Source organism: Zootoca vivipara, chromosome 6 (genome assembly GCF_965207765.1).
Source record: "Zootoca vivipara chromosome 6, rZooViv2.hap1.1, whole genome shotgun sequence".
NCBI classification, from domain to species: Eukaryota; Metazoa; Chordata; class Lepidosauria; order Squamata; family Lacertidae; genus Zootoca; species Zootoca vivipara.
Genome location: NC_142589.1, coordinates 4,535,442 through 4,563,076, shown reverse-complemented (window position 1 = coordinate 4,563,076; position 27,635 = coordinate 4,535,442). Strand labels below are relative to the sequence as shown.

At 46.1% G+C, this 27,635-nt stretch overlaps 3 protein-coding genes and 1 non-coding gene across 8 annotated transcripts; 3 read left to right on the top strand and 1 right to left on the bottom strand.

The window, feature by feature from the left end:
- Positions 1–4,916: 4,916 nt before the first annotated feature.
- On the top strand, positions 4,917–10,676 carry TIMCC (TIM double twin CX3C motif chaperone). The gene is made up of 3 exons (XM_035117983.3): positions 4,917–5,045; positions 6,866–7,006; positions 8,110–10,676. The coding sequence occupies exons 1-3, from the start codon at positions 4,959–4,961 to the stop codon at positions 8,296–8,298; spliced, it is 417 nt and encodes a 138-aa protein (XP_034973874.2). The 5' UTR covers positions 4,917–4,958; the 3' UTR covers positions 8,299–10,676.
- Positions 10,677–11,832: 1,156 nt separating this feature from the next.
- On the top strand, positions 11,833–15,751 carry SNRPG (small nuclear ribonucleoprotein polypeptide G). Of its 2 annotated transcripts, none has more exons than XM_035117982.3 (4): positions 11,833–11,926; positions 13,227–13,249; positions 13,639–13,763; positions 15,593–15,751. In XM_035117982.3, exons 1-4 carry the CDS (start codon positions 11,895–11,897, stop codon positions 15,641–15,643), a joined length of 231 nt encoding a protein of 76 aa, XP_034973873.1. In that variant the 5' UTR covers positions 11,833–11,894; the 3' UTR covers positions 15,644–15,751. The 2 variants fall into 2 exon arrangements, with proteins under 2 accessions (XP_034973873.1, XP_088526990.1); XM_088670864.1 differs by having other exon boundaries at positions 13,192–13,249.
- Positions 15,663–25,164, bottom strand: PCYOX1 (prenylcysteine oxidase 1). 4 transcript variants are annotated; one of them, XM_088670862.1, is made up of 7 exons: positions 25,018–25,164; positions 22,427–22,633; positions 20,801–20,975; positions 20,225–20,436; positions 17,406–17,561; positions 16,404–17,086; positions 15,663–15,866 (listed from the first exon to the last, which is right to left on the bottom strand). In XM_088670862.1, exons 1-6 carry the CDS (start codon positions 25,130–25,132, stop codon positions 16,437–16,439), a joined length of 1,515 nt encoding a protein of 504 aa, XP_088526988.1. In that variant the 5' UTR covers positions 25,133–25,164; the 3' UTR covers positions 15,663–15,866; positions 16,404–16,436. The 4 variants fall into 4 exon arrangements, with proteins under 4 accessions (XP_088526988.1, XP_088526989.1, XP_034973872.1 ...); XM_088670863.1 differs by having other exon boundaries at positions 16,436–17,086; XM_035117981.3 differs by having other exon boundaries at positions 15,663–17,086.
- Positions 25,165–27,205: 2,041 nt separating this feature from the next.
- On the top strand, positions 27,206–27,276 carry TRNAG-CCC (transfer RNA glycine (anticodon CCC)). Its single transcript has one exon. It is a non-coding gene; the product is annotated as a tRNA-Gly (tRNA).
- The last annotated feature ends 359 nt before the right edge of the window (positions 27,277–27,635 follow it).

The window sequence follows — 27,635 nt, the reverse complement described above, 5'->3', positions numbered from 1 at the left end:
GAAAGAGGAAAGCCTCCTCTTGATTTAGGCAGCTGATTCAATCCGTCACTATTTTAGTCTTGCTCAGTCTGTGATGCAATGTGGGGCATCCACCTCTTCCTAGTTTGATCTTCCTTTATTTGATCATGAAAACATGCATTTGTGATTCATTCCTTCCTTTGTTCGTTCATTCATTCATTCATTGCCTTCTGTGGTATGAGGTTCTTTTGCCTTTGACTTCATTTCCTCTGCCTACTATCACATCGTTTTCTGACTAATGCCTTTCCTGAAATCCCTAATCCCTGATCAGAAGAAATAATTATTTTGCATGAGAGGCTCTTGTGACCCTGGAGTCTCACGGTGACCAGGACAGTGAATCGAAGGCTCCATCATCTCTGGCCTCTGCCCTGGATGCTGGTGATCAGGTGACCCCTGAACTGGAGGGCAGCAGGCAGCAGGCCAGGAGCACAGAAGACATGCCCTCTAGGAGACTCTAGTGTCACATGACTCACATCCACACCATAAAGTTGAAGCACATTAAAAGCACATGGCTTTGCCCAAAGAATTCTCAGAACTGTAGTTTGTTAGGGCACTGGGGTAAGCGACATTCCCTGGGATTTTTTGGGGGGAGGCATGCACTTTAAATGTACAGTGTAGATGTGACTTGCTCTCCAGAAACTAGGAGATGAAATTAATTTGTAGAAGGCAGAGGCTCAAAAGGCCTGTTCACTCCCAACTCTTGTTAGAGCAGGTGGATCACTTGGCGTTCTCCATGGTGCCTAGGCAATTGACCTTTCTTGTTGCCCCCTGGCCCCAGGGGAATCAGACCAGGCCAAATTCCTTGTGACTATAATCGTTCCCTAGCCTGGTGCTCTCCAGATTTTATGCTGCTGGGGCTGATGTGAGCCGTAGCCCAAAACATCACCATGGTACCAGGTTGGAGAAGGCTGATTCAAATGCTCCTTACACAATGTCAGAATCCACAGCCTTCAGCCTGCACCAGGAAGTGTGCAGCGATCATATGGGATCAGGCGGCTGCCCCAGCGTTACTCTCTCCATTTCAGAACTACAGTCATACCTCGGGTTGCAATCACTGCAAGGTTGCGTGTTTTCAGGTTACAGACGCGCTGAACCCAGAAGTACCGGAACAGGTTACTTCCAGGTTTCGGAGCTCATGCATGCGCAGAAATGCTAAATTGCGCTTTGCGCATGCACAAAGCGCTGAATTGTGTCACGTGCGTACGCAGACTGCGGGTTACGAATGCTATGAGTTGCGAACGTGCCTCCCGCACGGATTATGTTCGCAACCTGAGGTTCCCTCACCACTGCTGACAAAACGGGCTTTTGCACTAAACATTCCACACCCAGGCAGTCCAGATTTTGCAGCAAGAACACATGAATGCCATCCCCTCTGCAGATTACAGAAATTCACCTGCACCATCTTTGCAAATCAGATTTGCTGAGTTTGTGGTTTTGTTTTACAGTGATGCACCCATGGCAGGAAAACACATCCACCCACCATATTAGAAGTAATATTCAGCCAATCTTCTAGCTCCTGAAATTTTGACATGTGCACTCTCAGGCCTATTAGCATCACACCCATGAGGGCTAGAAACTAGTTATTTTTCAGAAATCAAATCAGTAGCGCTATTATAGTATAAACCACCTGCTGTTTGGAAATGTTCTGGTTAGACTGAGTATCGGACTAGGACCTGGGAGACATGCTCAGCCATGAAGCTCACCTTGGGCCAATCACTGCCTCTCAGCCCAACCTACCTCACAGGGTTGTTGTGAGGATTAAGTGTGTGTTTGGGGGGGGGGAAGAGCCATGCACACCCCATTTGAGAAAAAGGTGGGCTTATAGATGCAGCAAACAGTAAATACATAATAATCATGTAGATAAATCCTGGCAAATTGATGTGAGCTGAATGAATATGGGCACACACAACTTGTGAGGTGCAATATATGTGCAAAAAGCATTTGCAGCTGCACAGAGAGGATGTTTCCAAAATACTTGAGAGGAAGAGGCTGGGTCTCTCCTTGAATCCTCTCCTTGAAGAGCAGTTTAGGGTAGGAACTCAAGAGGAAAGCTGCTCTGTGCCTATTTCAGCTCAGGGCAATCCTGCCCCCCAGTGGGAGACTGGTGTACAACGTACTTTCAGTCCTGTGTTCAGGGTTGACTCCATCAGGTGACTGGCACCAACAGAACGGAAGTTCACCCCCTGCAGCCAGATATTTATTTCTGTGCCTAAATTGTGTGGGGTATTTTTTGGGGGGTGGGCAGAATTTAGGTCACAGCCACTGGCTTTGCACCTGATCTCCAAGGGGTCATTTGCACAGGGGTCTAAGCATAGACATCCAGGTCTCATCCAGATCTCTGCTTGTCCCATGCTTCCTAGGGTTGGGTCCAAGCGGTCTGAGTGGAAGAAACTGCAGTGGAACCTTGGGTTGCGAACGTGATCCGTGCGGGAGGCATGTTTGCAACCCGCAGCGCCACAGCTGCGCATGCGTGGGTCGTGATTTGGCCTTCTGCGCATGCACAAAGCACGATTCAGTGTTTCTGTGCATGCACGAGTGCCGAAACCCAAAATAACCCATTTCGGTACTTCCAGGTTCGGCGCGGTGCGCAACCCGAAAACACGCAACCTGAAGTGTCTGTAACCCGAGGTACCACTGCACAATCCATGGACAACCTGTTTGCCATTTGTTCCGATTCAGCAGGAAACTGAAGTGTGGATGAGTCCTAAGAGAGACGTGCTGCCGTAATACGTGGTTGTTGTTTAGTCGTTTAGTCGTGTCCGACTCTTCGTGACCCCATGGACCATAGCACGCCAGGCACTCCTGTCTTGCACTGCTTCCTGCAGTTTGGTCAAACTCATGTTCGTAGCTTCGAGAACACTGTCCAACCATCTCGTCCTCTGTCGTCCCCTTCTCCATGTGCCCTCCATCTTTCCCAACATCAGGGTCTTTTTCAGGGAGTCTTCTCTTCTCATGAGGTGGCCAAAGTATTGGAGCCTCAGGGCTGATTTCCTTCAGAATGGAGAGGTTTGATCTTCTTGCAGTCCATGGGACTCTCAAGAGTCTCCTCCAGCACCATAATTCAAAAGCATCAATTCTTCGGCGATCAGCCTTCTTTATGGTCCAGCTCTCACTTCCATACATCACTACTGGGAAAACCATAGCTTTAACTATATGAACCTTTGTCGGCAAGGTGATGTCTCTGCTTTTTAAGATGCTGTCTAGGTTTGTCATTGCTTTTCTCCCAAGAAGCAGGCATCGTTTAATTCCGTGACTGCTGTCACTATCTGCAGTGATCAAGGAGCCCAAGAAAGTAAAATCTCTCACTGCCTCCATTTCTTCCCCTTCTATTTGCTAGGAGGTGATGGGACCAGTGGCCATGATCTTAGTTTTTTTCTGTGTTTGTGGAGCCTACCAGATGCTTTGTTATAAGACAGTGTGGGAGGTAATCTCTAAAAAAAACTGGATACACAATGCAAAACATAACAGAAAAAACAAATAAAAAGTTAGAACATCAACACCAGACAAATGCATGTGACAGTCATCCCCATCTCCACCAATAATATTTTATTATTTATTTGTAGCTATCTATCCGTTTTATTTGTTCATACATTTCTATCCCATGAGCTCAAGCACAGGGTTTGCTTCCCATCTTCTAGCTTGACAACAACCTTGCAAAGTAGGTTATGGTGTGAGATGGTGATGGGCCCAAGGTAACCCCAGTCAGGTTCATGGCTAGGCAGAGATCTCCCTGTCCTCGTGTGACACTCTGAACCAGGCTTTGCCAACCTGGAGCTGGTGGAAATTGCCGTGCAAAGCCTCTGGAGGGCACCAGGTTGGCAAAGGCTGCTCCGGCCACTGCACCCTGCTCTGCACCATGTGAAACATCCTGTGTGTTTGAGTGTGCACATGTGCAGTCTTGTGAAAATGATACTGAGAGTGGTCAAGAGGATGCCACTTCCATTCGACACGCACACACAGAAGTCCCTTTCGAGTGGCTAAGCAAGGCTAAGGACTTGGAGAGGTTTAAAAGAGAATTGGACAAATGGGTGGGGGTGGGGAGAGAAGGCTATTGATGGCTACCGGTACTAGCCATGGTCGCTATGCGCAGTGCAACCATCCGGTTCTCACAGTGGCCAGCCCAGGGTGGATTTGATTGAAATCAAATCAAATCGATTTAAATCACTAGCCAGTAAGACTACACACACACACACACACACACACACACACACACATTTATAGAAAGACATTCCTGCTGGTATAATCTTAATATTTACAACCAGTTGAAGGTTTCCTTTTTGGAATAATAAATTTCCAGAGTAGCTTTTACAGTTATATAAAAAATACTGATTTGGTTATACTATAAGAAATACATGGATAATTATGAAATTGTTGTGAGGTTTAATGAGTTAACTGTTTATATTTGGACAACTTTTCTGCTGTACTTTATTGGAAGGAGAAAAACAATCATTTCCTTAATAACAATTTCCTTAAAAGCCAACTTAGACTGAGTTTCAGCACACATGAAAAACTTTAAACAAATCCTTATTTCCTGATTAATAGCCTTTGGACTATAATGTAACTTACGGTATATCTTTAGAAAGATTTTTTTCCTCCAAAAGCATTTTATTTTAAAAATCCGATTAAAAAATATATCCGATTTTTTTATTTAAAAAAATCATTGCTTTTTATCCACCCTGGGCCAGCCAGATGCATCAATGGGAGACCCATTGCAAGCAGGGTCCCAGCACAAGAGCCCTCTGCCCCGCTTCGGTTTCCAGTCCGTCTTCGCTCAGTGCAGTGCCGGGCGCCGGGCGCACGAGGTTGCTGTGGCGCTGCGAAGCCGGGCGAGCTCCGCGGAAGCGCGGCGGGCCTTGACCCGGGAAGAAGTGCCCGGGGGGCGGGGAGAGGGCTGGGCTGCCGCCGAGGCGACCTTCCTCCATGCGGAGGGGCGAAGCGGCATGGCCGAGGCTCAGCAGCTCCGCGTGCAAGAGGCCATCGACAGCATGGTGCAGGGGCTGGAGCGAGAGAACATCCGGAAGATGCAGGTCGGGCGGCGCTTGGAGCGCACGTGGGGATGCCCCCCGGGAACTCGCGGGCCGCGGGAACTCGCTCCCCCAGGAGGCAGCGATGGGCATCAGCCTAGGCTTTAATGCAGCGCTACACGAATTCATAGAGGAGGGGGAGGAGGAGGGGGCTATGGGTGGCTGCTAGCCATGGAGGAGGCTGTGCTCCTGCCTCCCCGCAGGAGGGGAGGGTGACCTTGTGCTCGGGTCCTGCTTGCGGGTTTCCCTTTGGGGCATCTGGGTGGCCACTGTGAGAACACGAGGCTGGACTGGATAGGCCCCTTTTGGACTGATCCAGCAAGCTCTTAAATCATCTGTGTTCAGCAAGGGGAGTATAAATGCGATGCATAATGGATATCGTGCTGATTTTAGGTCTGAGAAACTGCACGGCCCTCCCTGTTGATTTGCTTGAAGGGGTCAAAGGGCAGAGAGGCAGGGTGCGCGGGGGCCGGGGTGGGTGTTCTGCAATCCCCAAGCAACAGCCTTCCAACCTGATGCCCACCAGGTGTTTTAAACTACAATTCCCATCAGCCGCAACAAGTGTGGCTGAACGATTCCAGGTGGAAGTTGTAGTCCACAAGATCTGGAGGGCACCAGGTGAGGATAGGCAGCTCAGCAAGAATGGGCCATTATTTGCCACGTTTCAACCCTGCCCTTCCTCCAGAGTGGTTGTGGTGGTCTGTTTGCCCCCCCCCTTCCCCTTGCAATAGGCTCCCCAGTCACAGATGGCCTCAGTGAGCTTCGAGACTGGGGATAGATTTTAATACAGGCCAGTTTATACCGGTAGGGTAGGGGACACTGGGGGTGGAACCAAGGAACTAAGGGGGCCGTGGCCTGAAAAAGTTTGAGAACCATTGCTCTAGTCCAGGGGTGGCCAACTCCCAAGAGACTGCGATCGAGTTAAAAACTGGCAGTGATCTACCCCCCTTTTTTTGGGTTTGGGTCAAAGTTGTTGAGTTTTTTTCAGGGAGGAGGTAAATGTTGAGCTTTTTTAAGGGGAGTCACAGTTGTTCAGCTTCTTTGAGGGGAGCCAATGATCTACCAGTGATCTACCGCAGACATCCAGTGATCTACTGGTAGATCACGATCTACCTGTGGGCCATGCCTGCTCCAGTCCATGGGTAGGCAAACTAAGGCCCAGGGGGCAGGATCCGGCCCAATCGCCTTCTAAATCCAGCCCGCGGACGGTCCGGGAATCAGCATGTTTTTACATGAGTAGAATATGTCCTTTTATTTAAAATGGATCTCTGGGTTATTTGTGGGGCCTGCCTGGTGTTTTTACAGGAGTAGAATGTGTGCTTTTATTTAAAATGCATTTCTGGGTTATTTGTGGGGCATAGGAATTCGTTAATCCCCTCCCCCCAAAAATATAGTCCGGCCCCTGACATGGTCTGAGGGACAGTGGACCGGCCCCCCGCTGAAAAAGTTTGCTGACCCCTGCTAGTCCCTCTGCTCACCCTGTGACCCTACTGATCCACATGTTCCTTTCCATTGGACTGTTTCTTTGAAAACTGGGCTACGGAGCAGGATCTTTTTCCTCTCGGCTGCTACAGAGAGAACCTTGTGGGCGAGAGGGCTATTAGCAAGGATGACAAAATGGAACTACCACGTTTAGAGGCAGTCTACCTCTGAATTATCAGTTGCTGGGGGGCAAACAGTGGAGGGCCGTTGCCCTCTTCCCTTGCTGCTTGGGAGCTTCCCAGGAGCGCCTGGCTGGCCAGTGGCTGGGACAACAGGTTCGCGGGGCCAGACCCAGCATGGCTCTCTCTGAGGTCCTCTTACTGACACCCGGCTCTTTCCAGGGAATCATGTTCCGGTGCAGCGCGACGTGCTGTGAGAACAACAAGGCCTCCATGCAGCAAGTGCACCAGTGCATTGAGCGCTGCCATGCGCCCCTGGCTCAGGCGCAGGCCGTGGTCACCCAAGAGCTGGAGAGATTTCAGGTGAGGAGAAAAGTGAGTGTGGGTGTAGGTGGGGGACTAGCTGGTCTGCGGGAAGTTGGACTTTGGTCTCAATCTGCCAGACCCTCCAGGGTTGCACACTTATCTTTTGAGAGGGCAATGGTCTGAATTGCTCAACCACCACATTCATGTGCTTAGCATCTTAAACAAATGCACATCTTGGGTCACATTTGCAGCATACATTTAAAGAAGTATCCTACCAGTTCAAACAGTCATGGCTTCCCCCTAAGAATTCTGGGATCTGTAGTTTGTTTAAAGTGCTGAGTTGTTAGGACAGGCATGGGCAAACTTGGCTCTTCAGATGTTTTGGGACTACAACTCCCATGATCCCTAGCTAACAGGACCAGCGGTCAGGGATGATGGAAATTGTAGTCCCAAAACATCTGCAGGGCCAAGTTTGGCATGTCCAAAGTCTGCTTCGGGGGCCTAATCTGGCCCACTGGTTAGTTTAATCTGGCCCCCGTGGCAGCTTATTTCCTGGGGTAAAATCCTAAAAAAACAACTTCAATCCTAAAAAAAACCCTCAACAACTTTGGGGTAAAATCATAAAAAAAGCTCAACAACTTCAATCCTAAAAACAACAACACAGTTAACAACTTTGGTCGGCCCTCACAGCCCTTCACTTCATCAAATCTGGCCCTCTGAAAAAAGTTTGGACACCACTGGATGCCTGTGTTAGGAGAACCCCTATTCCCCTGGGAGAGCTACAGTTCTGAGAGTTCCCTGAGAAGTGGTCCACCCTGAGAACTGTAGCACTGGGAGGGAACTAGGATTGTCCCAACAACTCTCAGCACCCTTGACAAACTACAGCACCCAGAATTCAGGGGAGGGGGGGAGCCGGACTGTTTAAAGTGGTGAATGTAAGCCTTGATTTAATCCTGCATTGCAGGGGGTTGAACTAGATTACCTTTGGAGAGACCTTCCAATTCTACAAATTTATTATCATTATCATTATTGAAACAATCATTTAAAAGCTCTTTAAGAGTCCTGTTTGGATGGTCCACTGATGAAGGCTGTTAACGCAACTTATTCTTAGCCTTGCCCACCTCTTGACTTCCGTGTTTGTTTCTTTTTGCTAATTATAGGACCGCCTTGCCCGCTGCACAATGCATTGTAATGACCAAGCCAAAGACTCCTTAGATTCAGGGAGCAAAGAGCAGCAGATCAAACTGCAGCTGGACAACTGCGTGACAAAGTGTGTGGACGACCACATGCACCTCATTCCCAGCATGACCAAAAAGATGAAGGAGAACTTGGCCAGCATTGCCCAGTAAACACCCTGGCTTTGCGGAGGAACGGGAAAGGGAGATAATCAATTAAAATTAAGATGGGCATGATTGCCCTTTCTGGAAACATAGAAAGCAAACATTGGGTGACTTTTTTATGGCGTGACTGTATACTTGTGGCCTCCTGAAGTGCTTGAGAATTTAGGGTTTGGTTTGGGGAAAAGGCTGCAGATTGTCAGATTGTGTAAAAGAAAAAACGACAGGCTCCTTTGGCATCAATGATGTTTGTGTGCACAGACCTGTGTCAAACCCTTTTGTTGTGGTTCTTCCCCACCTTGTAGCAAAGTTGAGTGTGGGGAGGGGAATCCAGAAGGTGCTAGCTCCGAAATGTGGTGTCTCAACAAGACAGAACCACTGGCTGTGCACCTCTTTCTTAAGCTGCCTTACAAATATAGACACACAGAAGTATCTGTCTCTGTGGTCTTTTCGGAAGGAGATGGTTTGCTGGGGGCAAAACGGCTTCTCTATTGCGATATTACATTTTTTGAAATAGCAGAAATAGCAGTGCTGAAACCAAACTGCCCCCAAATAGGAATTCCCCAAAGCCATAGCTGCCAAGTTATCCCTTTTTTAAAGGGATTTTCCCTTATGCTGAATAGGCTTCCTCGCGAGAAAAGGGAAAACTTGGCAGCTATGCCCAAAGCTGAGGGGCTCCTTATGCCTTCAGCAGAATCTAGTACTATTAATGCTTTTTCTGGACGTTAGCACTTCAGACTGTAGCTATAGGCTTGCTTGCTCAAAGGCTTCCAGTGTGGAAAAAGAGCAAATTGGATCCATGCATATGGGGGAGGTTGGGAGAGATGGAGGCTCAGTTTTTCTCATTGAAATGCTAGTTTTCAGTGTGCAAGGGAAGTTCTACCGACCCAGTGAGGAAGGAGGCATTCATGACACCTCTCTACCATGCAAAATGCAGCCTGTAAAGCAAACCACTTGGATTTTGCTGAAATCAAAAATGTGGCTTTCAATGGATTCTTAAACATCTCTGTGTGTGTTTTTGTTTTGCTGGGCACTGGAATGACACAGCAACGTTTGTTTTTGGTTTTTATCTGACACTCCTCACTCTGAAAGTCACCCCCAAACTAAACACTTATAAAAACATCATTCTTAAATTAAAACCTTTTATTGTTTCTCAAGTTTCATTTGAAGTCTAGGCATTATTGCTCGAGCCGTTTCCCAAGTTCATTTCAACCGGGGGGAAATCCTTCGTTGGCCACAAAGCACCCACAGTCCTTCAACGCAACTCCCTCCTCTCCTTCCCTGCACAAAGACCTTCAGCAATTGTGAAGAACATTTTCCCAGTGGAACCTACCATGGGATCCCAACCCAAGCAAAAGAATTACCGTATTGCATCCTTTTTTCATTGGCAGCTATTGACCTGTGTTCTGTAGAAGCAGTGAAATGTATTGTGGTAAGCCAGGGGCAGCCAGCGTGGTACCCTTTGGATGTTGTTGGACTACAGTTCCCATTAGCCCCAGCCGGAAGGGTGATGGGAGTTGTAGTCCAAAACATCTGAAAGGCAGGCTGCCCCTGTACACTCCTGTGACATGTTACAATAAGGCCTCTAGCAGACAAAGTTGTCCCTGGGAGGAAGTTCTCATGGCTGCTTTTGCTATTTTGTAATATTTAAAATAACTTCAGATATATGACTTTAAAGGTATATCATGGTAAAGAGGTTAGGGGCAAACAGCTTTTTGTGTCTTCCTCTAAGGGGTGCAGGGAACTGTAGATGACCTGGAGTGCTGTAGAATTTGGATGGAGCAACTTTGTTTACGGAACAGCCTTTGAAGACTCAAATGTCATGTTCAGGTTTATGCATAACAATTCTACTAAAAGATGTTGGTGGGACAAGTACAATGTGACATATAATAGCCCCACCTGGGTCCCCAGCAAGCGAAACAAATAATTCCTTCCTACCCTTGCATTGAAAACATACTTTTTTTGTTTAATCCATTATATGTGTGATTAAATTTATGTGTACTGATCAACAGTATTTCTGCTGTGTTGAAACTGTTTCTCCTCAATTGTGTCTGAATTCTGTAACAATTTTAATTAGGGTTTGGATTCCCTGCTGCAGAGCCAACTAGCACTACATCCTTCCAATCCAATAGTAATGTTTTTTCCCCTTCAGATGTAGGAGGTAGAGCTTTGAGTGCTTGGATTAGGCCCAAAAAGCAGAAAAATGCTGACCAGCAAACAGCATGTATTGTGAATGTGGGTGTGCTCATTCCAACGACAATGACCCTTTGGGGCTGCAGGAATACTGTTCCAAAAATTAACAAAGCTCCAGTGCCCTATTTGCCCTTCCTTTCTTTAAACTGTGAATTATTTTATTAAAGTTGAATTAAAAATGGTTTTTAAAAATGAAACTGTGTATTGTAGGTATTTTAGCTGTGTTGAAAAAGTGGTATGGGTACTGGGGGGTGGATGCATGGGAGATAAACTATGGTCACATCCACAACATACCGGTACATTTAAAGCACACAGTTCCCCACAAATTGGCCTGGGACTCGGAACTAGTTTACTTTCGTCAAAGCCATATGCTTTTAGATGTATGGTGTGAATGTAGCCTATGATTGCATTTAGGGGAATTATTATTATATTTAGTACCTACCCCTCACCAGCAGATCTCAGGACAGGCTATAATAAATTAGAATCTAGAATTAATAACAGTTAAAACAGTTTACAATCACAGGAATAGGCACAGCATTTAAAAGCATGGTAATTATTCCAGGCAGCAGTGATAAAAGGATGCAATAATAGAAATGTCTTCAGTGTAAGTACATTTGCTTCTAAGTTTAACTTCCACTGCATGCAGCCAGAGATCCTGTGCACTTTTACTATAAAGTACTAATGATGTCAATATGACTTGCTTTCAGATTAAGCATACTCCATGCTTTTTTTTCTATAAAAAATGTTTAGGCGTACTTTCATTTTAAGAAAACCACCATTTTATAGTTTAAATCTGGAAAAATAAATACAGAACAAAAGTACAAAGATTCACAAAATGTTTAGGGGTGTGTGTACCCCTGCGTACCCCCAGAAAAAAGCGCTGAATATACTCGAGTCTAGGCAGACTCGCTTCTTTGCTTGTCTAATCAGAAGTAAAACCCACTGCACTAAATGGGTTTTACTCTAAGGTAAACGTGTGGCTTAATTTCCCACGGGCATAATTGAATCCTTATTTGTCCACGGGCTGGGATGCAATAGGAAGTCTGAAATAAAATACTTAAACATGTTAGCATATTTCAGATACACTAAATGCAAATGAAGCATAACTTTCTGCTTTACACGTGGTGGAAACGAGTCGATAGGACCACCCGCAAAGGAAACATATCAGCCGCTGATTGGTTGGCAGCGGAAATCCGAGGGCAGACCGCGGCCGTCTACTCGGCGGTGATTGGTTGCGAGGACGAGGTAGTCCACGCCCTGCAGGCGTCACTTGCATTGAGCTAGTCGTCCGCGCCGCCGCAACAGGCTCCTTCTGATTGGGGAAAAGCTGAAGCGGCGCGGTGACGTCATACGCCGGAACGGTGCTAAGGCGGGAGGAAGACGCTCGTCGCCGGAGCTGCTTGTAAGGAGACACGATGAGCAAAGCACATCCGCCAGAGCTGAAGAAGTGAGTGCGGGAGCGCGGCAGGGGCGGCGGGTGGCCGGGGAGCCCGATGGGAAGGAGGCGAGAAACAGCGGGGGGGGGCGGCCGCCGTTAGTTCGCGAGCGGGCGCTTGGGCCTTCTCACTCCCATCATGCACCGCACGACGCGCGTGTTTGTCATAGAGCTACGAAAAAATAGAGCAGCACGTGATTCGGGACTGCCGTAATTTTCTTCCTTAAGGCGAATTGATCATAGAACTAGAAGGAGGCCATATCTATCTATCTATCTATCTATCTATCTATCTATCTATCTATCTATCTAATCTCTATCTATCTATCTATCTATCCTACTTTTTTTCTCCATTGAGCTCAAGATGGCTTTCATGGTGCCCCCCCCCAATTTATCCCCACAGCAACTCCGTGATGTAGTCTCGGCTGAGAGGCAGTGAAGGCTCAAGGTCACTCAGGGAGCTTCATGGCTGAAGTGTAATTCGAACGTAGGTCTCCCGGGCCCTAGTTTGACACTAACCGTTGCACCACAATGGCTCTTTCAGAAGTTGCTGGGCTGCAACTCCAGTCACTCCAGCAATGTTGCCTGGGATTGTTGGGAGATGCAGTCCAACAGCATCTGAAGGGCAAACCACATTTGGCTGTCCTCATCCTCTGGCTTCGTACAAGGAATCCAGCACAAGAGCAACCTGGACAGGTGCTTCTCCAGGCATTGTTTCCAGATCTCTAGAGGAGAGCCTGCTTCACCCCCAAGTAGCAGCTGACTCCTTTGGCAAATCGTTATTGCTGTCAAGGAGTTGCTGCTGAAGGCCCACCCAAATCCGCTCTCCTGTGTCTTGAGCCCACTAGCTCTAGCTTCGGAGGCAGTGTAGGAGAGCAAGTCTTTGCCCTCTTTTGTGTGAGAGCCTTTCAGGTATTTGGAGAGTGCTTCCATTTCCCCTTTTCATCATCCTAATGGGAAGGGTCGTTGCTCAGTGGAACAACTGCTATGCATGCAGAAGGAGCAGGTTCCTGGCAGCATTTCCAGGAAGGGCTGGGTGACATTCCTGTCTGAAACCCTGGAGAGTTGCTGCCAGTCAGTGTAAGCCATACTGACCTAGATAGGTTAAGGGTCTGATTCAGCATGAGGTGGCTTCCTATGTTCCCCCAAAGTTAAGCAGTTTCTTCAACTTCTTTTTTATAGGGTTTGTTTTCCATGTCCCTTATCTCTTTTTCTTTTCTTTCTAAATACATATAACTCACCCTTTCCCTTTCCCTGTATTGGGTTGAATTTGACTGCAGTGATGCTTAATTATTCACTCTTATTTAATTTTCAGGTTTATGGACAAGAAGCTGTCATGTAAGTTGAATGGTTTATTTGTTTGTTTGCTGCATTTTGGGTGGAAAACATCACTGGGACTGTTACTTTGTCTCTTGACCTGTGCTGAATTGCAACCTGCATTCACTTCCCCCATTCTTTGCTTCTGTAGCAGTATCCCAAATGTTTAGTCGGGAAAGTAGGCCAGATTCCCTCTGATGCACAGCCAGCTGCCCAAACAAACGTATGAAAGTGAGCAGTACATCTTTCCCCTGGTTTAAACTGGGTTCCACAATTGTGAGCAAGAAAGGATAAAGACAGACTACCTACATACTGTATCTTAATTCCATAAATGTTGCCTTGGACATATCCAACGTAGAATCAAGATAAAGTACCAAGAGGAAGTAAACTAACCTGACTGTTCTTTACAGTGAAATTAAATGGTGGCCGGCATGTCCAAGGAATCTTAAGAGGATTTGATCCATTTATGAATCTTGTAATAGATGAGTGTGTGGAAATGGCAGCAGGAGGACAACAGAACAACATAGGGATGGTGGTAAGTAGAAATTAATAAACCTTTTAAACGTAGTTGAAACCGAAAAAGGCAGCTAAGCTAATGTCATCCAGCTTTTTGTTGTACATGAGAATTTATCAAAAGCATTTTCTAGAAAAATGTCTTTGAGTTAGATTTTTTTTAAAAAGATGCAGGAGTTCATCTGTGTGGTTTTGCATTTTTGCCTGGTGCTATATCAAACTATAATCCAAAATCTTGCAGTACTTTTTTATTGTGTTTTATTGATTTTCAAAGCTTACAAAAGCTACTATAATAAAAAGAACAAGAATTAACAAACTAAAGAGGTAGACAAAATAAACCTCATACTGTAAATCCCCCACCCACCCCTTTCACAGAACACTTCTGAAGAATACCAGGATACTGCTCCAAAGGCATGTGTGCACTGAAGGCGGGCAATATCCACGTTCTTTTGTAAATGACACATGTTCACAATAGAGTATACCAAAGCTCTACCCATACTTGGCGAAAAGTGGTACAAGGCTTTGGAACTCGTACACCAAAATAAGAATTTTAGGATCTGTTTGAAAGGCTTCTTCTAGATGTCTAATCAAGCTGCATTTCTTCATGAAAATATCTTTTTAGCCCCAAGGATTTTACAGCACTTTTGGATCTTTGGCAACATCCTTTTCTTAAAATGAGGTCACCCAGAGCAGCCAGTGTGTGCAACATGATGACACAAGAACATTGCCCTAGCCACCTTTCATTTATGTGTTGTCTGCAGAAATATTTCCGAGGCTGCCATTGTATCGGATTGTGTTTCCAATTTTGATCTCATTTTTGTGCGCTTAAGAGGTATGGGGAAAAGAAAGAGACCAACCTGAAATAATATTAGAGGCAGTAATCCTGAATACAAGTTACTGGAAACCACAGAAGAGGAGCGGGCTCTTGTGCTCAAGTCAGAACACGATGCTGGACCAGACGCCCAATGGCCTGATCCAGTAGGCTCTTCTTACATTCTTAAGTGTAGCTGTGGAGCTTTTTTAACTCGTGCAGAAGGCTCTTCTCTGACTTCTCCATAACCCCTTGTTTTCTTGTCCCATGTTCCTGGGACAGCTAGTACCTTGACATTGGCCAAGGTGTATGGTTTGTGTCTAGACTCCCTTCAGAACTGCCTCTGTCCACATGAACCTGTCCAATTTTAGATGCGCCCTTTTCAGCCTTCTCTCCTCCCATTAGTTAACTGGGTAGCAACACATGAGATAAACTTTGGTGGTTTTGCTGCAGTTTCAGAACTGCCTCTCTAAGGAAGCTCATCTGGCCCAGAGTTTGTCTTTTCAGTACCAGGTGATGACTTGCCTTTTAGTTTTGCTATTTTAACTTAGAAGATTAAGATGCTTTGGGTGATGTCCACTGTTAGTCATAATCATAAGTAGACCAATTATAATGAATTGAGTTGTCAGTGGGGTAACTCAAGAGTATGACTATTATTTGTTACAGGTAGGTAGCCGTGTTGGTCCGAGTCGAAGCAAAATAAAAAAATTCCTTCAGTAGCACCTTAAAGACCAACTAAGTTTATATTTTGGTATGAGTGTGCATGCACACGAAAGCTCATACCAAAATATAAACTTAGTTGGTCTTTAAGGTGCTACTGAAGGAATTTTTTTATATTATTTGTTACTACCCTTTAAAAGGCTTTGAGCAAATAATATAGGAATAATAATAACAAAGCTTAAGCACTGAAGTGTGGTCACTTTCTGCAGCTGTCTTTCGTGATGTGGGAAACAGGTCCCTTTTGTGAGTCTATAATATTCTTCCTTAAGCCACTTGGCAGTATTTGGTTGGTGTTTAACTTTCAGTGTTTTTATTTCTAGGTAATACGTGGAAACAGCATCATTATGCTAGAAGCTTTGGAACGAGTATAAACAAACCAGTGGAACCAGCTACAATGTGGACATTTGTTTTTGTATTGTAGATTTTACAGGCATGACACATTCTTTGTGATTTTTTTTAAATAAATTGTTAAAATTGGATCAACTTACTCTACTTTTTTGAAAGTAAATTCAGGGTGGTTTGAAGTCTACATGGTTGACTCTCAATGCATTAACATGAGGGCTTCTTCTGTTTTCTTCCATGTAATTCTTTCATCTGATAAACAGAACGAAAGTACACACAACCCCCTCTCTTGGGCTACATTTGTATTTTATATCAGATGCAGCTAAACATCAGAAATCTTACTTTGTCTAGCAATAATATGGCTTGAGTTATCCATTATCACAGTGTATAAGAGTGTAAGAGAGTTCTGTAAGGGAGATACATAATTGGACAGTATGACAATACACAATTTGCGGGCATCAGTATACTGGTGGGGAAATCCTAACAATTTCATTTAATGTCACCCCTCCTTTTCTTTCAGCTACTTGCTGTCAGTTGCTAATCCACCCTGGCCCAGCACCTGATAGCTCCTGCATGTTGCTAACAAAGTAAAATCCTGAATTAACCTGCATGACTCAAAGACAGCTATTCTGTCACTCCACTGTGCCTCGTTACTATCTTTTCCTGTAAATGTAGTAAAAGAGCTTTCAGTAGGTGATGCACCACATGGTCTGATACAGCTTGCTAAATCTTCAGGTCCACTCCCTTTCTTCTCCTCTTCCCCCACCCCACAAAATACAGTACACCAACCTAGATTTCCTCCCCAGCCGTGTGTATTCTACCTCAGAGTTCTGTTTTGAGTCTCTCGTGCAAATCTTCTTGATCAATCATGTCTGCCTTATCATACCAGCGATGGTAGGCTAAAAGAGCAGCATTCTTGGCTGCGATCGCACTCATTTCCATGGCACTTGCAGCCCATTCGATGCTGTTGAGGTAGTACATTCTGTCATGGAGAATGATAGGGGGACATTTCTCTGGGGTGCTGTAGTGCGGGTAGGCAAGCCACGTCTTCACTTCAACAGAATCGTAAGACGAGAAAAGCAAATTCAGTTGCTCCTTGGTGAGAGGCTGGGGTGAGAACACTTTCCAAACAGGAGGGCTCAGAAGCTGCTTAGCTTTATCTTCAACTGGAGAGACAATGCCAATACTATTGATAAACAACTTTGGGTTCTCCATTGTGAAAATGGCACTTAAAGAGAACTTCGAAGGATCCTGGTAGCCAAAGAAGGAAGTGTTAATGTGCCCATGGACAAATGTTGCCACAATATGATGGTAGGGCTGGGAGAGCTCTGGAATGGGTGGCTTGAAGTTGCGGAAAGTTATATTGGCAATTTTACGGTGCAACGGGGTGGCAATCAGAATAACGTCGTACAGCTCTGACATTAATCCTGACGTAGAATTGTAGGTGACCTCGTACAGCTGTGCAGTATCTCCTGGGAGACAAAGAAAGTACTTTAAAAAAAGCAAAACTTTATTTATTTAAAACATAATCAAGAGTAATCCGCCTGATATAGCACTAGGCCAGTTTTCCAGCAAGTTCAGGTGGCTCTGAAGAGGAAAAAAGTTGTAGCTGCAACTACTGTACAACTAGTCTTTCTGGCTTCTATTATCTACATCTATGACCCTTCCTTTCATCTACTCAGCCAGTTCTGACCTACCCTGTCCAAACCAATATATCTCAACCAGCAGATTTTTGTGCAATTATTTTTTTTCTACTGCATCCCAAGTGTAAGAACGTTGTAGCAAGCTCACCTAAGCGTCCCCTTTTCAGCGTTTTCTCTTCCAGAGAGATGACAGTGCCAGAAATCAGTTGTGCTTTAGAAGCAGAAATAAGGCCAGTGCATACCAGTTTGTTCCCACCTTCTACTGACCAAAGTCCAGATTCGGCGCCTGACAAAGATACAGCACCTACCAGGGAGGCAAGAATAACTTTAACACAAAACTGCAGAACTGTACAGCTAACAGTGAAGAAAAAAGGCATTTATATCTAATGTTAGAATATTTCTTTTTATTATTTCTTGATCACCAGAAGATTCCGGGGTGTGTGTGTGTGTACAAAAGTGTGAATAAAACTTTACACAACGTATATAGTACACACACACAGAGAGAGAGAGAGAGAGAGAGAGAGGTAACCTACAGTAAGCCATAATTCAAGGCAGACAAAATAAGGAGCAGGGGCAACCCATCCTGTTTTGCTGCCTGAGGCAACATAGGAAGGTGCCACCACCACCAAAGCCTTGCTTGCTGAGGTTGCACGGACTTCCAGTGAAGTCTCGTCAGAAGCCACTGCTGCTGCTCCTTGCTTCCCTGGCAGGGGCGGGCAGAATACCTTCAGGGGTTTTGCTGCCCAAGGGATTCTGCCTCCCAAGGCAGGTGCCTCAGCCTTCCTCACGGGCACGCAGGCCCTGTCCTTGGGCAAAACACAATGTAGCAGGCCCAATCAGAGAGTATAACTCACAGAGCAGCCTTCCGGGGTCTCATGGGTCGGTCCAGTATACCTGAAGGAGCATCTCCTCCCCCATCGTTCTGCCCGGACACTGAGGTCCAGCGCCGAGGGCCTTCTGGTGGTTCCCTCGCTAAAAGAAGCCAAGTTACAGGGAACCAGGCAGAGGGCCTTCTCGGTAGTGGCGCCCACCCTGTGGAACGCCCTCCCACCAGATGTCAAAGAGAATAACAATTACCAGACCTTTAGAAGGCATCTCAAGGCAGCCCTGTTTAGGGAAGCTTTTAATGTTTGATGGATTTCTGTATTTTAATATTTTGTTGGAAGCCGCCCAGAGTGGCTGGGGGAACCCGGCCAGATGGGCGGGGTATAAATAATATATTATTATTATTATTATTATTATTATTATTATTATTATTATCATCATCATCATCATCATCATGCCCTCTGGATGACAATCTCCATCATCCCTGACCATGGTCCATGCCAGGCATCCCCAAACTTCGGCCCTCCAGATGTTTTGGACTACAATTCCCATCATCCCTGACCACTGGTCCTCTTAGCTAGGGATCATGGGAGTTGTAGGCCCAAACATCTGGAGGGCCGCAGTTTGGGGATGCCTGGTCCATGCTGTCTGGGGTGGATGGGAGTTGCAGTCCAGCAATATCTGGAAGGCAGCAGGCTCGTGAAGGCTGGCTTAGAGAATGTCAGTCATATCCCACGTATGGGAGAGCAGAAGACAGGATTGTAGAAAGGTGTGTGTATTTACCTAAAACCAGAATGACTAACAAGGCCTTGTGTCTTATCAGGCCTCTGATCCTACTCACAGGATTCCTGCTTAATTCTGTCATTCGTGCTTTTGACACCACAAGACGCCACAGCAGGCAGGCTGGCTCACACGCAAGCAAAACCTCTGCTCAGTGCAAATGACCTCATGTACTTTGGGCATGTTTGCAGCAGGTCTGTTCTTGACTCGGATAGTGAGACAGACAGATACCGTATTTTTCTGTGTATAACACAACCCCTATTTTGGGGGACTCCAAATAAAGAAATCCTCCGTATGCACTATCCGTGTATAAGATGACCCCCAATTTTAAACTGGGGGTGTGTATAGTTTTATACACGGAAAATAGAGTACCAGAAAATGAATTTTGTCAGTAAGATCATCATTCAAATATCCCCTTCATGCAGATTATTCCAGGCAGCAAAATGCCTTTCATTTGGTGGTGGCCATCAGGAAGAGGAATTAGGAAAAAATTTTATTTAAAAAATTGCAGAAGTGCCCCTGTGAGAATTTGGCCCTCCAGCATCTTTCAGTGAAATATCTAAAGGCTGTGCTTTGCGGACATATTGAGTTATTGTAATCTATCCCCGAATATAAGAAGAGCCTGCTGGATCAGGCCACTTGCTCATCTAGTCCATGATATTCTTGTAAAGAAGCTAGTAAAATGCGGGCTAGACAATGCTACCATTCTATGATTCTAGTCCAGCATCTTGTTCTCAAAGTGGCCAACCAGAGGACTGTGAGAAACCCACAAGCAGGACAGAGTGCAAAAGCCCTCTCCCCTCCTATGGCCTCCAGCAGGTGGCATTCAGAAGCATTGCTGCCTCAATTGTGGAAGCAGAGCACAGCCGACATGCCAATTGGTAGCCCTCTCCTCTGGGAATTTGTCTAATTCTCTTTTAAAGCCATCCAAATTGGTGGCCATCCCTGCCTCCTGTGGGAGCGAGTTCCACAGTTTAACCATGCCCTGCATGAGGAAGTCTTTTCAGGACAGATAAAAGAACATTGAGCTTCACTGGGTGTCCACAAGTTCTAGCGTTATGAAAGAGGGAGGAAAAACTTTTCTTGATCCACTTTCTCTGTGCCCTGCATTATCTTGTAACCTAAAAAGTCCCAAGCGCTGGAACCGGGAATCACTCCATCCCCTTGATCATTTTGGTTGGCCTTTTCTCAACACCTCTTCCAAGTCTACAATTTCCTTTTTAGGTGACCAGAATTGCAAATGCAGACACACCATATGGATTTGTATAACAGCATTATGGAAATCAGCAGGTTTTATTTTCGATTCCTTGAACCTTCAAGATATGGCAAGATACAAATCTGTAAACAAGCGTTGCCACTTACCCACAAAGCTATTGATGTTGACACCTTGGCCATAGTTGACTCTCATAACTGGAGTCACCATCTCATTGATGAACTTCTGAGAGAAGCTGGTCTTCTGCAAGGCCTCATCAATGGTAACATTCAGCATCTGAACAAAATCAGTCCCTCCGAGGGCATGAAGTAAAGCCTCGTTGCTACTGAAGGCATAGTCGTAAACCTGATACCGATAGATCCTTTGTGCAAAAGGGGGGAAAGAATTGAGATATGGGAAAGCAAAGACTGTGCGCAGGAGGAAGACAAAGTTAGGGACTAGTATTGTTTTTGATAAGACTTCTGGTGCCCTTTCAGAAGCTTTGTGTTGTTCTCAAACAGAAAATAAATTAAAGTTCATTATTGCTTTGCTGAGTGCCACCAGTATGCACAATCTCTTGAGAATACTGACCCTAATTTAATTGCAACTTATTCCAATGCACAGGACTGATAGCTAAGAAGCCTGAACACCAGATTGCTTTGCTAGTGCTTCCAGGTATTTATTTAGGAATCTGCATGCAGTGTTGATAGGACAGGTTATGTATATAATTTCTTCTTCAGCCTTACCTCATAAATTTGTCCAGCACTTCCTCTACCCACATGTACATCCGCACAGGATTCAGTCCATAATGCCAGAGGAGCTTGAGGAAATTCCAAACGTACCAGCTGCTCTCCTCAAAGACAAACTCATCTCCATTGTAGATGCCCAAAAGGCCACCTTGACCTTGATAGGCGGAAAGACCTGCAGGTTTGAAAGCACAGCCTGTGAACTGGGAGAAAGTCTGAGTTTACATTGGGGCAGCAAGGTAAGAAAGAACTCAGCATCTGTTTGAGATTTGGTGGGCGATGGATGGGTGCACACAGGCCTCTATCAGATACAGGATTTGGTGGGAGCCCGATTTTTTAATTTGAATTCACTTGTGTCCTTTCCGGAAATCTAGAGAGGCTGGGGGATGTGACTGCAGTCGTACCTTGAAAGTTGAACGGAATCCGTTCCGGAAGTCTATTCGACTTCCAAAACGTTCGGAAACCAAAGCACAGAAGCTCCTGCAGCCAATTGGAAGCTGCGGAAGCCACGTCGGATGTTCGGCTTCCGAAGAACGTTTGCAAACCGGAACACTAACTTCCAGGTTTGCGGCGTTCAGGACTCAAAATGTCCAAGCACCAAGGCATTCGGGATCCAGGGTAGGACTGTATTGCGGAACTTGTCACACTTTACGTAGATCTGATTCAGATCTCATAAAACCAGTGTTTTAAAACAACAGCACTGGTTGCCGGTTCATTTCTGGGCCTAAATAAAGGTGCTCACTACTCACTAAACAACCCCAGATACATGAAAGACTGCCTCCTTCCCTACACACACTTGGGAGCTAAGAATGGCATAGGGAGCCCTTTTGGTCCAGAAAAGAGCCTTTTCTGTGGTGGAGAGAAGACAACCTCATTATACAGCTTCTGGCAAGTGTGGAAGACACACCTCTTTACCCTGGCTTTTGACACCTGAGATGTACCCACCCATCTTATTCTTGTGGCTGTGAGTTACAGCTTACATTTTGAGAGGAAGTAAAGCAGTGATACCCAGACTTGTCACACACACTAACACCCCCAGAAAGAAAATGCCCCTCCTATTTCCTCCAAAGAGGTATTAATTATAGCAACCTTTCCAGACATCAGGTCCTCCAGGTGTTTTAGACCATAACTGGCTGGAGCAGATAGGAATTGCAATCCAAAACATCTGGTGGGCAGAGAAGGCTGCATTGTAGCAAGCATAGGCGTGAAAGGGAACCAAAACAGTTTCCACTGGGATAAGAACAAAGGAGCAGCGATGAAACCTGCTCCTAGGGGAAAAGAAGGTGCCCATACCTAGCTCCTTCACAAAATGTTTCATGTGCAGGTTAAGGGGGTGGATTATAGCAACCTTATTAATTATAGCAACCTTTCCAGACATCAGGTCCTCCAGGTGTTTTAGACCATAACTGGCTGGAGCAGATAGGAATTGCAGATAGGGTCCTCCAGGTGTTTTAGACCATAACTGGCTGGAGCAGATAGGAATTGCAATCCAAAACATCTGGTGGGCAGAGAAGGCTGCATTGTAGCAAGCATAGGCGTGAAAGGGAACCAAAACAGTTTCCACTGGGATAAGAACAAAGGAGCAGCGATGAAACCTGCTCCTAGGGGAAAAGAAGGTGCCCATACCTAGCTCCTTCACAAAATGTTTCATGTGCAGGTTAAGGGGGTGGATGACAGATCCTCCTGCTTCGTAGTATTTCCCTTCCACATTGATAGTAGCCGCACGGCCTCCGACTTCTCCTCTTTCAAAGATATCAATCTGGATGTCTTTACCAAACTTCTGGCGCAGGAAATAGGCTGCCGATGTGCCCCCGACGCCAGCTCCAATAACACCTGGAATTAAGTTAATTTCTCTGTATTTAATTCCTTTCAACAGAACTCAGAATAAGGTAATCTGCATAAGATTCCCTCGGAAGGTGGTGGACTCTCCTTCATGGGAGGTTTTTATGCAGAGGTTGGGGGGCCATTTGTCATGGATGCTTCAGTTGAGATTCCTGCACTGCACTGGGCTGGACTAGATGACCTTTGGGGGGCCCTTCCTCTACAATTCTGTAATTCTATAAAAACATCAGAAGAGCCTGTCCATAATTTGGATACTTGTGGGTAGTCCCATCGTAGGTGGAAGAGGGTGCCTCTTTCTTCACAGCCTCTCCAACTGAAGGAGGAGGAGACTGCAATGTCATATGGTCAATCTGCACTGGTGTACGACTTCCATTCAACAGTATATGGTTTAGAGGTTTAAACGGCCTCGGCCCAGTATACCGGAAGGAGCGTCTCCACCCCCATCGTTCTGCCTGGACACTGAGATCCAGCGCCGAGGGCCTTCTGGTGGTTCCCTCACTGTGAGAAGTGAGGTTACAGTGAACCAGGCAGAGGGCCTTCTTGGTAGTGGCACCTGTCCTGTGGAACGCCCTCCCACCAGATGTTAACGAGGAAAACAACTACCAGACTTGTAGAGTACATTAGGGAAGCTTTTAATGTTTGACGGACTATTATATTTTAATATTTTATATATTATATTTTAATATTTTGTTGGAAGCCTCCCAGAGTGGCTGTGGAAACCCAGCCAGATGGGCGGGGTATAAATAATAATACATTATTATTATTATTATTATTATTATTATTATTATTATTATACATAGCATTTAGAATCCTTTATTTGCACGTGCAGCTCTTTCTCCCATATAAGTTGTCCAACTGGTGTAAGCAGTTTGGTGTAAGCATTTCCTAAAGGAAAAACTGGACTAGCTTGTTTCAAAAAGCCACATGTGGGTTTCCAACTAGGGTCAGCACATGTTTCACAGGCTCATGAGTCAATGGCGCACAGAAACTCATGTCCCAATAGGGCTGGTGGAACTTTACGTGGCAAAGCATTATGTGCTTCAAAACGATTTTTAACTTTACACCTAATTGAAATTTCACGTGAAATGCACGTCTACACAAGCACATGTACGGTATGTAGCTCATGGTTATTGGGAAGTGGATTTCCTCAAAGGATGAACTCCCAAGTACATGATGCCAGGCTGAGGAGGTGGGGTGGCAAGAAAAACCCGCTTCCCTATTTTCTGCTGGTTGCAATGGCCCAGGAAAAAGGCCTCGGCCCTGCCCATGGTCTCCTAGTAAGGAACCTAGAATTTTAAAGGTGGTATTTTGTCTGGATTAATGAGATGCTGAAGCGATGTATGCTGAATGTCCTAAGATTTGAATGGATGTGAAAATTCACCCCACAGAGCGTTTCCTATCACAATGGGGCACAGGAGAATTTGCATCTGCTTGAAGTTCTCCACAAGATCTATCTCAGGATCTCAAACTCAGTTTCCAAAGTTGGGTGTTCCCAAAAGCAGGTCCACCTCAAAGGACGAATGTGTGGCTAGGGAACCAAGCCCCTTTAGTATTACCAATGAATGGTTGACTCTGTTATATCTCATCTTTGTCAAAATCCGTGTGGGGAACACTAACTTCAAAAACAAAACAAAGACCAATTGGTCTAATCCTCTTCTCGGTAGTGGCACCCGTCCTGTGGAACACCCTCCCAGCAGATGTCAAGGCAATAAGTAACTATTTTGCCTTTAGAAGACAACTGAACCTGTTTAGGGAAGTTTTTAATGTTTAATGCTGTTTTAATATTCGGTTGGAAGCTGCCCAGAGTGGCTGGGGAAACCCAGCCAGATGGGCGAGGTATAAATAATAAATTATTATTGTTATTATTATTATTATTATTATTATTATTATTATTATTATTATTGCAACCAAGATCATAAAGGCAATATGCAAATCGCCTTTCCCCCTCTATGGAAGCTGAGCGCTCTGCACATGCTCAAAGGCACCTTTGCATAAATGCATGTGTGTGTGCGCGCAGGTGCAATTGCAAATATGTGTGTTACAGGTAGGTAGCCGTGTTGGTCTGACGTAGTCGAAACAAAATAAAAAAATGTCCTTCCAGCAGCACCTTAAAGACCAACTAAGTTTTTTAATTTGGTACCTATGTGCATGCACACGAAAGCTCATACCAAAATAAAAACTTAGTTGGTCTTTAAGGTGCTGCTGGAAGGAATTTTTTTTTATTTTGTTTCAAATATGTGTATGTTTGCGTGCTTGTCCTTAAGCACCTTGCTGAAAAGTAACGAGCCAGCAGAGGGACCCCCTCCCCCCCCGACCCTTTCTTTCCTCCGGCCTCCCTCCTGCTCTGGCCCCAGCCACCCTCCGCGACTCCCTACCTATCCTGGCGGGCGGGTGGCGCAGCTCCTGGTTCCCCTGCGCGACTCCCTGCCACAGGGCGGCCAGGAGCGGCAGGGCGCGGAGCAGGCAGCGAGCGGGCGCCCTCTCGGCCATGGCGGCGGCGGCGGACTCTGCTCGGGAAAGATGGAAGGAGGGAAGCGGGGAGGGAGGGACTCTCCTGGGCCCGCGCCCCGCCCTGCAGCCTCTGGGCGGCGGCGGAAACGGGAGGCCGCGTCGGGAGGGAGGCGGGGCGGCGCGAGAAGGGTAGACTGCTGCTGCGCCTGGAGGATTCCTCTTGCAACGCCAGGTGGCGAAGACCCTCCTGCCCCGCGTTCTGGCACGGGTCTCCCGCCCGCCCCCGCGGAAAGAAAGCTTGAAAGGGGTGGCTCCCTCCCGCCAAGCTTCTGCTCTTCGCGGGTAGACTGCCTCTGGATGAGGAGCTTCATCTCGGCTGGCTGCTGTCATCACGCTTAGAGCGCCTGCTGCTGCGGCGCATCTAGTCCAGCCTCCTGTTCTCTCAGTTGGCCGAATACCCGCAAGGACCTAGGGATCTAGGTAGACTGCCTCTGGGCCCGGAGGCTCCATAAGGAGAGCCTGGATGCTGGATGGGGGCCCAGCCAGATGCCCCCCCCCAAAGGGAAACCCCGCAAGCAGCATTCGAGACCAACTCTTCTGAATCTCCCCTCCTGGGATTCAGACCCTGGAGGCAGAGCACAGCCGCCAGGGCGAAGAAGAGCCTCCACCAATTGGTCTAATTCTCTTTTAAAGCCATCCAAGTTGGTGGCCATCGGCGCTGCCTCCTGCGGAAGCGAGTTCCCCAGATCAACGGTGTGCTGCTGCTGCTGCGTCAAAGACCTTCTTTTAGGTGTCCTGAACCTTCCAACATTCAGCTTCATTGGATGCCCATGAGGAAAAGGGAGAGAAACTTTTCTCTACCTGCTTTTTACATGTTGCGTTTAGTTTTATAAGCTTCTACCGTTTCGCCTCTTACGTACTTGCCTTTTCCCCTAGACTTTCTTCCTAGGGGAGCTGCCCCATCCCTTTGACCATTTTGGTTGCCGTTTTCCAAACCCTTTCCTAGCTCGACAATAACCTTTTTCAGATGAGGGGACCAGAACTGCACAACTCTCTCCCCTGGGTTTGATGAAATGGAGAGAGGCACATACTGGGGACATCTCAGTTGAACTTACCCTCTGTGCTCAAGACGCCATTCTTGGCTTGCCCTCCCCCATCCTTTTTACCCACAACAACCCTATAGGGTAGGCCTGGCTAGGCTGAGACTTGGCAACTAGCCCAAGTCCCCCCTGTGAACTTGATGGCTGAATGCAGATTCGAAGCTCGGCATCACCAGTTCTTCTTCAGCCCCACTAGACCCCACTTCTGCATAGGATTGCAGCCCTTGGCACATTTTGAAAATTTAAAATATTTAGTGGTGCTTGCAATGGAGATTGCTGTAATATATTAAACTACTCTGCATACTCAGTGAAAACAAGTTTGAATAAGATGAACCATAGTGGCTATTAGTAATGTTAACGTTGAAGGTTCTAATCCTTATGTACAGGCAGCCAATGAAACCCTACTGAACTGAAGGGGGGAAACTTAGTGATTTCAGAATATCCTTTCTGGGTATTCCTAGAATTTTAAGATTTAGTTCCTTTGGGTGCTACCGGTACTCAGAGTTTCCTTGTACTAGTTTTATTTTCTGTGCTCGTTTCATGCTGTTTTTTTAAAAAAAGTGTACAGTACTGTATTGGATTTTATGCTGGTCTTAATTTCATAGTCTTTTACCTTGCTTTGCATTCCTTTGTTTTGATTGTCAGTGGAAGCTGCACAGAGATTTATGCTACTGGATTTGCATATACAGTACTGTTGTATACATTTTGCAAATAATCAAGGAACCAGATAAAGTGTTTTCCTCATTTTGGGGGGCGAGACACCCCCCCCCCGGATTTTACTCCAAATGTAGGATTGCAGATGTCTGCTCTGAAGTCAGTCCCATTTAATTCAGTGGCGTTTATTCCCAGGTACAATTGAACGCACTATCCAGGCTCATGCTCAGAAGGATTAGTATTGGCAAGAGAGTGGCTAGTGTCCATTGCTATGTTTTTCACCGTTCCTTTGCATACCTGTGATTTGTTGTTAAATGTTTTGCTTCGTAACATCTATTTCCCAACCGTCTTCTCGTCAGCGCCGCTGGTGTAGTGGTATCATGCAAGATTCCCATTCTTGCGACCCGGGTTCGATTCCCGGGCGGCGCATGAGTATTTTGTGTAAAAAAACAACAACCCCAAAAAGCTAACAACCACCACAACTAATCAAAGCAATTATTATTATTCAGTATACCACTAGTTTGGGGGGGGAGTTGTATTTCTTTTTATTTGTAAAGGAGATGTGAAGCCGGATTTGCGCGCGCGGGTTAAGCTTTCCTAAGATTTAAACCGTACCTAACACGCATGGACTGGCTTAGAAATCTCGCGAGAGTAAGCAAGAGAAAGGAGAAGAAGCTGCAAAGAGGCCGGTGAGGATTACGTCGGGCACGAGAGAGCGGCTGCGGTTGGCGAGGAGGCGCCAGCGCGCGTGCGCGTTTGTCGGCGCCGCCGCGGTTGCCTTCTTGCGG

Bases quoted from the DNA above. Each gene is read 5' to 3' on its own strand.
- TIMCC (XM_035117983.3), top strand. From the start codon at position 4,959: ATGGCCGAGGCTCAGCAGCTCCGCGTGCAAGAGGCCATCGACAGCATG. The intron at 5,046-6,865 runs GTCGGGCGGCGC...GGCTCTTTCCAG, and splicing joins AGAACATCCGGAAGATGCAG to GGAATCATGTTCCGGTGCAG. The intron at 7,007-8,109 runs GTGAGGAGAAAA...TGCTAATTATAG, and splicing joins AAGAGCTGGAGAGATTTCAG to GACCGCCTTGCCCGCTGCAC.
- SNRPG (XM_035117982.3), top strand. From the start codon at position 11,895: ATGAGCAAAGCACATCCGCCAGAGCTGAAGAA. The intron at 11,927-13,226 runs GTGAGTGCGGGA...TTTAATTTTCAG, and splicing joins CATCCGCCAGAGCTGAAGAA to GTTTATGGACAAGAAGCTGT. The intron at 13,764-15,592 runs GTAAGTAGAAAT...TTTTATTTCTAG, and splicing joins AGAACAACATAGGGATGGTG to GTAATACGTGGAAACAGCAT.
- PCYOX1 (XM_035117981.3), bottom strand. From the start codon at position 25,132: ATGGCCGAGAGGGCGCCCGCTCGCTGCCTGCTCCGCGCCCTGCCGCTC. The intron at 22,634-25,017 runs GTAGGGAGTCGC...ACTTAATTCCAG, and splicing joins CCACCCGCCCGCCAGGATAG to GTGTTATTGGAGCTGGCGTC. The intron at 17,562-20,224 runs GTAAGTGGCAAC...CCTCCCTGGTAG, and splicing joins CAACATCAATAGCTTTGTGG to GTGCTGTATCTTTGTCAGGC.